Genomic DNA, 12,890 nt, shown 5'->3' with positions numbered 1-12,890 from the left:
CACATCCCTATCCGTTGACTTAACGAACGCCATCTTATCTGACAGACTCACAGCCAGAGGCAACAGCACGGTGAGATTTATTGTTTACAGATCCGTATTCATTCCTTATTCAATACGATCCCTGATAACACGGCTAGCTTCAGTCAAAGAGAGCAGCTACCTGCAGTGAACGCTGCATTCCTCAGGCCTGATCGCAGAAAGGCAGCGATGGTGAGGGCATGTCTGACGGCTATGGCGTGAGACGCAGAGATAGCATCAGGACTTCACAGCTAAGACTCTAGCTAAGAGGACATTCCCTGAAAGAAGCTTATCTCTTGACCTCACGATCGTCAACTTCAGCGTGTCTGTTTAACTGAGATTAAAACTCGCATTCCTTGTCAGATAATCACTGTCCAGAAATGTTTAGTTCAGAGCGTGAGGGGTTCTGGCCCCAGGATAGAAGTGAACAACAACAAAAGCCAGTTCGTTCGTTAAAGCAGAAATGTGTAACAAAACTAGGAAACCAATGTTTAGAATGTAAGAAATCCCCATTTCTTTGTGCTTGCGATGCTTACATTTTGTAGTGTTTAAAAGACAAATATTGTAAATACAGTCTTCTTGGCCTGCAAAACTAAACAGTTTCAAGTCAACCTGAAATAAAAGGAGAGTATATTTACTTTATCAATACACATTCCCACGTTATTTCACACCACATTTTTTTCTTTAGAGGGAGAGAAAGGATTTTCAGATCTAAATCGACCATTTAATGTTAGATTATTAGATAAAACAAGCTTTATTAGCTAATTAGAGGCCACTTTATTACCTTACTAGTACCGGGTTGGAACCCCCTTTAGCCTTCAGATCCACCTTAATCCTTCGTGGCATAGATTCAACAAGGTACTGGAAATCTTCCTCAGAGCTCCATATTGACATGATAGCATCACGCAGTTGCTGCAGATTTGGTGGCTGCACATCCATGATGTGAATCTCCTGTTCCACCACATCCCAAAGGTGCTCTATTGGATTTAGAGCTGGTGACAGTGGAGGCCATTTGAGCACAGTGAACTCATTGTCACGTTCAAGTAACCAGTCTGAGATGATTCACACTTTGACATGGTGCGTTATCCTGCTGGAAGTAGCCATCAGAAGGTGGGTACACTGTGGTCATAAAGAGATGGACATGGTCAGCAACAATACTCAAGTAGGCTGTGGCGTTGACACAATGCTCAGTTGGTACTAATGGGCCCAGAGTGTGCCGAGAAAATCTCCCCCACACCATTACACCACCAGCCTGAACCGTTGATACAAGGTAGAATGGATCCATGCTTTTATGTTGTTGATGCCAAATTCTGACCCTACCATCCAAATGTTGCAGCAGAAATCAAGACTCATCAGACCAGGCAGCGTTCTTTCAATCTTCTATTGTAGCCTCAGTTTCCTGTTCTTAGCTGACAGGTGCCATCCGGTGTGATTTTCTGCTGCTGTAGCCCATATGCTTCAATTTTCGACGTGTTGTTTGTTTAGAGATGCTCTTCTGCATACCTCGGTTGTAACGAGTGGTTCTTGAGTTACTGTTGCCTTTCTATCAGCTGGAACCAGTCTGGCCATTCTCCTCTGACCTCTGGCATCAACAAGGCATTTGCGTCCACAGAACTGCCGCTCACTGGATATTTTCTCTTTTTCGGACCATTCTCTGTAAACCCTAGAGATGGTTGTGTGTGAAAATCCCAGTAGATCAGCAGTTTCTGAAAAACTCAGACCCTCCCGTCTGGCACCAACAACCATGCCATGTTCAAAGTGACTTAAATCATCTTTCTTCCCCATTCCGATGCTCGGTTTGAACTACAGCAGATCATCTTGACCATGTCTACATGCCTAAATGCATTGAGTTGCTGCCATGTGATTGGCTGATTAGGTATTTGCATTAACGAGCAGTTGGACAGGTGTACCTAATAAAGTGGCCTGTGAGCAAATATGTACTATTTCGTGGCGCATTAGTGTTTTGTAGATGCGCACAGAATCAGCACCCACAAAAATCTATGGAGATATTTGAAGATTTAGATCTGGCCTTTTCGTTTGCCTCTTTTACGGCATAAAACTGCCACAAACTATTACTCAAGGAGAAATATTGCTTTAGTGATTACATGAGCTGGGCTTCAGTTCAGCTTTTCACCACTGATGACTATAATGGTATCATACAGTATTCATCAGACCAAATGTTATTAACAGCATCAAACAAACAAATAAATAACATTATCACATTTTATTTGACTTATTTAGGTGGTTGTACAGACTTAAACATTTTTGGCTTTGTCTACATGCGTTCAATGATTGTAGGATGTCTTTAAAAAAATGTAATAAAAAAATTGGCTGTTCCCTCTGCAATCAAATCATATTTTATTTCTCCAATCCCATATTTTTTGGCACATTGTCTACACTGTTAATTGGAAGTGATCAGATTTAGGTATTCAGACATAACCAATCAGTGACAAGACTTTTCAAATATGAAGGAGAGATCTTAATATCTATATAATTACTATCACATTACATTGCAGAACTCTTCAGTTGCATAAGAAAAGGGATGGAGGAAGCACACTGATATACAGTGCATCCGGAAAGTATTCATAGCGCTTCACTTTTTCCAAATTTTTTTATGTTGCAGCCCTATTCCACAATGGATTAAATCAATTTATTATTATTTTTTTTAATCTACACACAATAACCCATAATGACAATGTGAAAAAATATTTTCTAAAATTGTTGAAAATTTATTAAAAATAAAAAAGCTGAAAAATCACATGTACATCAGTATTCACAGCCTTTGCCGTAAAGCTCTAAATTGAGCTCAGGTACATTCTGTTTCCACTGATCATCCTTGAGATGTTTCAGCAGCGTAATTGGATTCACATGTGGTAAATTCAGTTGATTGGACATGATTTGAAAAGGCATACACCTGTCTATATAAGAGCCCAGGGTTGACAGTGCATGTCAACGCACAAACCAAGCATGAAGACAAAGGAATTGTCTGTAGATCTTCGAGACAGGACTGTCTTGAGGCACAAGGCTGGGGAAGGTTACAGAAAAATTTCTGCTGCTCTGAAAGTTCCAATGAGCAAAGTGGACTCCATCATCGATAAGTGGAAGATGTTTGGAACCACCCGGACTCCTCCAAGAGCTGGCCAGCCATCTAAGCTGAGTTATCAGGGGAGAAGAGCCTTAGTCAGGGAGGTGATCAATAACCCGTTGGTCACCATCTGTGCAGCAATCCACCAATCAGGCCTGTATGGTAGAGTGACCAGACGGAAGCCACTCCCCACTTAAAAGTTGCTAAAAGGCATCTGAAGGACTCTCAGACCATAAGAAACAAATCTCTCTTGTCTGATGAGAATAAAATTGAACTCTTTGGAGTGAATGCCAGACATTACGTTTAGAGAAAACCAGCTCATCACCAGGCTAATACCATCCCTACAGTGAAGTGTGGTGGTGGCAGCATCATGCTGTGGGGATGTTTTTCAGCAGCAGGAGCTGGAAAACTAGTCAGGACAGAGGGAACGATGAATACAGCAATGTACAGAAACATCCTGAATGAAAACCTGCTTCAGAATGCTCTTGACCTCAGACTGGAGCGACGGTTCATCTTCCAGCAGGACAATGACCCAAAGCACACCGCCAAAATATCAATGGAGTGGCTTCACAACAACTCAGTAAATGTGCATGAGTGGCCCAGCCAGAGCCCAAACCTAAATCCTATTGAACATCTCTGGAGAGATCTAAAAATGGCTGTACACCGTCGCTTCCCATTCAACCTGATAGAGATTGAGAGATACTACAAAAATAGGCAAAAACTCCCAAGGCAGGTGTGCCAAGCTTGCGGCATCATATTCAAAAAGACTTGAGGCTGTAATTGCTGCCAAAAGTGCATCAACAAAGTATTGAGCTCTAAAGTCACACTTCAACTCAAAATCAAGCAAATATCAACGTCTAATGATGTTACAGCTTGACGTTGTGTGGACGTTACCACCATTACATCTATCTATGTATTTTATACATCAATGTGTGTATAAAATGTGGTGGATTTTGGTTGCCATACCTGACTAATAAATGTCAGTATTTGAAGTCAATATGACATTGGTCATAGTTATAGGATGTCTAATTAACGTTGTCCTTAAACGCTGGCTAAAAATTGAATTTTGGTCACCTGACGCCATGACCTACATTTAACCTAATATTAAAGTCTAACGATGTTGTGTGTGAGTTCGAAAATAAATAGGATGTAACTGATTTTATAATGAAAAGCTACAAAAAATGTACCTTTCATTCCTAAATCTGAATGTTTGTACCTTTATTTTCCTCTTGGGTACAAAATTGTACCCTCACGGTACCTTTTTTCAGACAGTGTGGTTAAAGATTGGACGAACTAAGCTTGGGTTCAGATGATAAATGAACCAAGTAATGAAGGTGCTAATTAAAGTATAACACTCAGTTCTGGGTCACACACTCCACCAAATGTGTCCCTCAAAATACTGGCAGTTTTCCTGTAAAGTCAGTGCAAAACAGGCGACTGGTCTCATTTGTTGAGTGTTTTCAACAGTTCTTATCAGTCTGCTGACTCACCCCTGAGAAAATCCCTTTACTTCTTTACGAAGTTAAAGCATAACTTAAATTCCTTCCCTAATTTCCATGTTAACGCCCGCATGCAGACCAGAAGTGATACAGCCCTCCTGTGTCTGTGATCCACAGGCGGTCTTTCAGAAAGGTCATCTGTGTTGTGCATAACCTGCCAACATCAAACAATTCATTGACTGATTGCGGCACACTAACTGTGTGATAAAATGTGGGTTTAGAAACACACCGTGGCGCAAAACAAACAGCTTAGCCCAGATTTGGAGTTCAGCACGCTGAAAGACGTTATTAAGAGCGGAAGAGAGAAATGAAAGCATGTTGTGAAACACAGGATTCATACAGTTATAAGAAGCCAGGATTGTCTAGACCTTGTTAAGCTTCTGAGAAACCCCCTAAAACTCTGTGTGGGTCACTTTTACTACTTTACAGTCCTAAAGCGAAGCTTACCTGTACTCATCTGGGTGTTTGTTGACTTTGCTAAGTGACAGCCGGGCTCTAGTTAAGACGTGCACAGAGGAACAGAATGAGTTTGTGTATGCGTTTATACGAGAGAGTTAGAGGAGGAAATGTGACCAAACACAAAAGATCCAGGTGGAAAAAAAACAACGATGGACCAAAGAAGAGAAAAGAGAAATGCTTTTCCCCCTGTGGATTTTCCCTGGATTAGTGGAAGATCCCCCCCTTATCCAGAAAAAAGGCAAACACACAATATTACCAGCGCAAACAAGAGATGGGAGTTTCCTCAAAACTCTCTGTGCCAAGAAAAGCTTAGGGCATCCTCTACCCTTCTGTAAACAGAACAAGACTGTTCAGGAAAAACGGAGATCGACAGCAGAATATGGGACGATCATCAAACTGTATCTGTAACAAAACTCTTAAACTCAAAGGTTGTACTTGCAGATAAGAAAAAAATAAATAATAATAATAATAATATGAATATGAATAAATACTCAACTTAAAGCCAGGGTTCATCAAACAACGACCCAAGCGCCACCGCTAACATGGTCATCAGTGGTGGGAAAAATGGCGGGAAAAAGTGCTTTGCCGTACAGCAGCTCTGCATTGAATGCCTACGCAATGTATAAAGTAGCAATAATTTCATACTTTGACGTTCCGTTTTAGGCATTCTAAACATTTTCTAGGCATTCTCTTGCCCTTATTCTTCAATGCAGAAGAGCGAAGATTGTTTTAGAACTTTCGATTTAGCTGCCTATGGGAGAAATGACTAGGAATAATAAACTGCAGAAAACGTTCAAACTACTTGCTCTACAAACAAGTGTTTGCATAACTATACAGACAAAGCAGAATAATATAATAATAAAAAAATATCAGTTTGTTACATCAAGCAGCAGAACGAGCTGTTTTTAACATCTAAAGATGAATGGAAGTGAATGAGACCGGAAGTCTCGGGCCAAAAAGATTCAAATGGCTGCTGCGCCCGCTTGTATGCGCAAAATAAATGAATAGAAAGCCTTGGAAATGTATAGAATGCCTGATGTTTTTAGGCAAAGGCTGAAAACTTTTTGTAAAGATTTTGCATACAATTTCTAGGCATTATATAGAAGATAGACATAAATAGTTTTCTTAAGTGTCAATTTGGCAAAGTGTCAGAAGAGCACAACAAAAGCCTTTATTGATCATTGGGCTAGGTTTCTTTAAGTGGAAGGAAGGATCGCCATCATCAAACAACAACCCAAGCACCACCGCCATCATTGACCATCAGTGGTGTGAAAAATAGTGGGGGTAGGCCAGTTACATGCTTTGCCGTATGGCAACTCTGCATTCAATAGAGTGCCTAGGCAATGTATAAAGTAGCAACCATTTCATAGTTTGATATTTGATTTTAGGCATTCTATACATTTCTTATATATATACTATATTCTATATATATAGATAGATAGATAGATAGATAGATAGATAGATAGATAGATAGATAGATAGATAGATAGATAGATAGATAGATAGATAGATAGATAGATAGATAGATAGATAGATAGATAGATATTAGGGTTGGGCGATGTCGACCAATTTGGCATCGTACGACGTCTAATGTGAAACATTGCGATGGACGATGGCATCGGTGATGGACGATGGCAACGACGATGGGTTGTTGATGGACTGCGCACGACATTTCTGAAGAGCGAGGAGGGATCTGGCGGTGAGAAGGGTGCGTAACTTCCAGGAGACTTGGGATGTCTTGACAACTGTAATGAGACGCGATACAGCGGTACAACCTTGATAAAGACGTGCACTGCTCTCTGTCTCTGGAGCTCTGAGAGAGAAGCGTGTGGCTGTGCACCACTTGTGTCTGTGTGTGTGGTCACGTGATGTGCGTTTTCAGCAGAGGGCTGTTCAGAAATGCTAGGTAAAACACCGTGTGGATGCGGATCATTTTTGTTCTAAAATGCCATTTTAACACTAAGACGTATTAGTGTAAATGGGGCCTAAGTGTGTATTTTTCGCGAGCGGGTTTGCAAAGGGGGTGAAGCATCGGCGATGCCTTATCAGCATCGTGTTGTCTATTGGCCATTGGTGATTGACGATGGCATCGTCTATCGTCGCCCCAACCCTAATATATATATATATATATATATATATATATATATATATATATATATATATATATATATATATATATATTGAAACTGGTTTAAAATTATAGGAAGGCATGCCAATCATGACTTTTTTTTTTTTATATATATTTATGTATGTATGGTTTACAGTACAACCCAACACAATGTACCAGCAATGTTTAACTTGGGGTCAGAAATCCTGACTACTCATGAAGCCACACAATAAAAAGGAAATTTGTACTCTTTCCACAGTCGTAAGATGATTCATGGGATGCATTGACTTTCCAAATGTCCACAACAAAAAGCCCTGCTATTTCTGGATGAGTTACAACAACACTGGTCAAGTTGCTGTACGCCAATATATACTGAAGCTTCCCTTTTCTCCTATAATTGGATATTAGTCATAGGTGTTCTAGACGGATGACTGCAATAAATGACCAGAGAAGAATTAACACTTGAATCACAGGCAAGTCACTCTAAGCTAAAATTATATGACTTCCTTTGTAAAAAAAAAATTAAATTGCTAAATGCGAAAAGCCACTTTAAACGAATAGCACAGTGTGGTCGATTTTTGTAATATTCAGTGTTTTTACAAGCAGCAACAAAAAAATGTGGCCAACGTGTCAATCAAAGACATGTGCCCATCAAGTGTTCAACTGACCCCAGAAAACAGCGATCAAAACGCTCGTGCAGAGACAAATGAGCTTTGAAAGGATCCCAAATAACAAGCAGAATGTTGCAACTCGCACAAAAGCATCTCTGGCAACTGAATTGGCGCGCAGATGCAGTGAGCAGAGCCAGAAGAGTTTGTATTGTTATAATTAACTTAATTGGGCAACTCCTGGCCCCGTAGAGGGAAGTTCACATAAACAAGTGAATCTTGGACACGAATACTCCCTCCATTAATGAGGTCTGTGTTTACTGGAGCAAACCACACAGAAACCCTGAGCATAAACAGACTTGTGGTCTGACACTGTGCTCGGGGTCACTTTCAGCCTGATAGATGTCAGTTATAAAAGTGTTGCAATACAATATTCACCAAAAAAAAAGTACAATGAGTGCTTCAGTTACCATGATATATGGCCAGAATATATGATCACGAAACCAGTCTTATGTTGCATGGGTGTATTTTTGGCAATAGTCAAAAATACTTTGTATAAGAAAAAAAAAATTATCAAAAAAATAAATAAAACATCATTCAAATATTTTAATCATTAGAAGATATTAGAAGAAATATATGATAGATCCTAGCCTATTTAGTTTATTATATTTTCCCTTTTTTCTTGCTTTTAATTTTTTATTTTCTTTTATTTCTTTTACCATCATTGTTTATTTTACTTGATACACCATGCTGTCAACCTCAACTTCCGGTACCGACCTGCTTATATGCTCAATTTGAAAAATGAATGCACATCATATACTGTGTGTGGCACAATATGAGGGTTATAGTGTGGTATGCTTTTAATCAATTTTGTACTGTTATTTACTTTTTTTTCGATTTGTAATGTTATTATCTTTTTACTTTTGTTTGTTAGCTGTCATAAAAATACAATAAATAAATCTTTTTAAAAAATTATCTGTACATGTGTTAAGTAAGATATTTGAAGGAATTATTTCTTTGGATTGATATGAGATTCATTATTTAAAAAGTTTAACAAATAGTGTCCACAAAAAGAATGTCATTTAAATTAAATTTAAATTAGGCATCAGTTAGGGATGCACAATATTGGAAAAATAAAGATTGCGATATGTCTTTACTGTAAAATATGAATACAGTTTCACCACTTAATATCTCTATTTGAAAAGAATTTAAAATGTTAGATGGATCGGGATGATTCTTTAGTGAGAGTGCATCTCCATTAAATCTAATAAACAATCTATAATCTACAATTGCAATGTGACTATTGCTAATGATCACATTGTGATATCGGTGCTGAAGTGATATATTATCCAGTACTACTATAAGTTATACACTACCCTAATAAAAAACTCTCAACTTTTGAGAGTTGTTTGTAAATTATAGACTGTATCAAACATACTTAAAATTGCACGTGTAGCTTAAAATTGTTAATTAGGAAGATGATTAACTTAGTATAATAAATTATGATAAGTATATTATATGATTAATCTTTTTGATCCAATCATTTTTAGAGTGTAAAGAAAATAGCACACGTTTAAGCAAAATATTTCACAAAAATATGCATATTTGGCTTTAAAACTACAAAAGCCTAAAAGTTACCAGATTATATTAACAGAATAATTTTATAAAAAAAATAATATTTCTATTTCAGTGGATGTATGAAGTTGGTTTACACACAGGTGCCTTAACCAAGAAAACACAGGTGCAGTTCTTCACATTAACTACAGTGCTCAGCATAATTGAGTACACCCCATTTTGAAAATGAATATTTTTATCCATTTCTCAGTGAATATATGCAATGTATTAAGTGCTTTTAAACAAAACGGATTTATTTAACAAATATATAAATTAAAATAATATTTTAGTCACCAAACATATTAAGAAATTGAAAGATAATACAATTAAAGGCAAGCTAAATATTGCAAAAATAAATTACAACCGAAAAAAATTATATTATATATTTATTAAAATAGATTCATATTTTTCTAAAACATAAATTTGGGTGTAATAGTTTTTGGACCGTATTGTAAAATATTTTGTTAGATAAGCTCCAAATTTGGCTTCAATACTGACTAATCTAATGCAGGGGTTCCCAAACTTTTCAGCCCGCGACCCCCAAAATAACAATGCCAGTGACTCGCGACCCCCAATATCCTCTGAGGTGGTTATAAATACAGAAACCTTGCATGCAATGATGCAGACACACCAATTATATTTGTGTCAGTGCTTTAAATGTGCCAGAAAGTATAACCTGATGTTATAAAATCAAAATGCATTTGACGCTATTGCTGCCTTTAATATAATGTAATTACCCCAGGGGTCGCAATCCAATAGAACTAGTAACTATAAGCTACTATAGTAACTATATAGTATATAGTAACTATAAACAACTATTTTTATTTTCAGTATAGTTATGGATAAAATATGTTTTAATACATTATATTAATAAAAATGTTTATATTAATACAAATAAATAGATTTTTGGAAATCACCAGGCGACCCCCCTTCATTGCCCCACGACCCCTCGGGGGGTCCCGACCCCCACTTTGAGAACCACTGATCTAATGTATAAGCACATATATAAAGCTTCCTATTAAATATCTGAATTTAAAAAATAGATTTGTGAGGGGTGTACTTTTATATGCTGAGCACTGTAAGCCCATAAGTGGCCAAATGTATGGTCTTAATCTATTAGTAAATATTTTTTTCTTTATTATGTCTTTTATCAGACATCTAAACATAAAGCTCTCATTTTACATTAACAGACAACTCATCCATAACAACCACAAGAATAACACGATCAAGGAAATTTTGCCTTACCCAAATTGACAAAACTCATGACCATGTCAGCGTCATGCAGGAACTCAGTGTCATGATGCGAAGCCAAAGCAGGTCGTGTGGTGGTGAACAGTGACCTGTACTGATCCACGTCGCTCTTCTCTTCAGTGGACATGCTGTTGTACAGATCCAGCATGAAGAGGGGTGCTGAATTATATTTGCCGCTGTTCAGATGCGGTCTGGGTCTGTGGTTCAGTCCCAGTATGGACAGAATCTCTTTCTGCATCTCCCTCTTCTCCTGAGACCGTAACCTCCGATGTATGAAGTTGGACTGAAGCTCAAAGCCATCCAGTACAGAACTGCTACCTGCCAAACAACAGCTCCACAAGAAGCTCAGCAGAGCAAACCAGGCGCTCGTCATATTTACATCCAGTCTCTGTTGATTATGATTAGGGTGCACTTCTAAATCACTTCCAAAACAATGTTCTGTCCTCTTCTTAATCACGCCATAGGTTCTTCACTGGTTCCTACAGGTTCAACTAAGAACTCTGCTGTTAATTAAATACATTATTTGGACTGTATGGTCCCCTAAGAGATCACAAAGTTTCTTAGTGTTACATTATAGGTTCTTTAGAGCGATGCTGTTTCTTTCTCTTTTTTTAAAGCAACAAAATAATAATAATATAGTTAATGAATGGAAAAGCTATCTCATGAGGTTGTAAAACATATCAAAATGTAACCTGACTTTGTAAGTTATGTATTGTTATCCTGTGCAGAACAAACGCAGTTGCCCAGGGAGTTGTTCTGTTCGCGACGCCTCCATCAATTCTTCACCGTGATGTGTCGCTCCGGACAGAAGACAGCTGGAAACTTCTGCGTGTCCCATCAAATAAAAAGTTTTGTATAATTGAGAATTAGAAGTTTTACTATTCCAAAACGTCTTTGCTATGTATCTTCTCCGTCAAATGGTTTTTATTTGACCTCTGACTGATCCCTCGTGTTTGTAGAGTGGACAGCGCGTCTGTCTCAGAGGCTTTTAAATAACGGGGCAGATGCAGGTAGACGCGTCTCAAGCCCGCCCAGACAGAGGTGGAGCTTTACGAGACAGTTTTAACATCCTTTAACTCGTCTTTACTCGTACGTCAACGTGTCTTCTACATGTAAATGACAATCATCTCTCATGTCAGCAACAGTATAGTCTGCATGCGAGCGACGCAACGCGGCTGTAACGCTTCATTTCTGTTTTACCTTCCAACACCTCAGGTGGATTCATTCATTGCAAAAGCTACAAGAGGGTTTCGTTGTAAAAACGGGAGCATTCTTGTTTTGAAGCGCAGAATACAACTGAATGTAGTTTTTTAAAGTTTATTCAGTTATATACAGACAGTTTTATAACTTATGGGATAGGCTAAAAGCGTGTTACGCACACCAGAAAACGCAGCCCGGCAATGAATTAATTCGACCGATTTCCGCTTGTTATACAGCGAAATGATGACAAAAAACTCATGTGGATAATTATCCGAGTAGTTATTTTTGTAATTCATTTGTAAGTTAGAATACCACAAAAATTTCAAATAAACTTGCGCTGTGTAATCGAGCCATTTTATGGCCAAAGCATGACCCCTAACGACATAGAAAATTACCGCAAGAGACTGAAGAGAAATTGTGCAGCCCAATAGTGTTACAGTGGGCTGATGTTTTGGACATGACACCAACGTAATATCATGTTCAAATGCACAAAGATAACAGGACAAAAAACGGGACATTTCACTAGAAACATATTATCTGTCCCTGAAATAAATGAAAAAACATAAATACAGCGAATAAAAAGTATTTCATGCCAAAATTTCTAAAATGAACTGATGGATGATTTCTGTGAGTTGTTCTGTAAAGAAATATGTCATTCATTCGGTCAAATAAAAATGTTTTCTTTATTAAAAACACTTTAGAAATGTACATTCTCAGAGGTAAGTGAGCTGTCACTGGTGTGGTATATCAAAAGGTACACATTTACCTAATGGGTCCATATTAATACTTTAAGGGTACATATAGTTCCTGAAAAGTACAAAAGTGTTACTATATTAAAATTTTAGGTACTAATATATACTTTTGAGGTACCGATATGGACCCTTTAAGTACAAGTGTGTACCTTTTGAAAAGTTACCACCTCAGTGACAGCTTGCGTACCATTTATTTTGACTGTATGATCCCCCAAGAGATCTCACAATTCTTGGTGTTACACAATTGCTTTAGATGAATGCTGTTTTGTTTCTCTTTTTTAAAGCCTGAGTACAAAA

The 12,890-nt window shown here is 37.9% G+C and overlaps 1 protein-coding gene across 7 annotated transcripts in view; it reads right to left on the bottom strand.

The window, feature by feature from the left end:
- bmp6 (bone morphogenetic protein 6) overlaps positions 1-11,605 on the bottom strand; it is a 79,875-nt gene extending 68,270 nt beyond the window's left edge. For 6 of the 7 annotated variants that reach the window (XR_015524431.1, XR_015524433.1, XR_015524434.1 and 3 more), the window contains exon 1: positions 10,636-11,603. Coding sequence is in view for 1 of the 7 variants with exons in the window: in NM_001013339.1 (NP_001013357.1) it covers positions 10,636-11,014 (379 nt within the window). In the remaining 6 variants the exon portion in view is untranslated. 7 annotated transcript variants of the gene reach the window in all.
- Between the last annotated feature and the right edge of the window lie 1,285 nt (positions 11,606-12,890).

The sequence above is a fragment of the Danio rerio genome, chromosome 24 (assembly GCF_052040795.2).
Source record: "Danio rerio strain M-AB ecotype USA chromosome 24, GRCz13ab, whole genome shotgun sequence".
Classification (NCBI taxonomy): Eukaryota; Metazoa; Chordata; class Actinopteri; order Cypriniformes; family Danionidae; genus Danio; species Danio rerio.
This window is presented reverse-complemented; position numbering and strand designations above follow the sequence as displayed.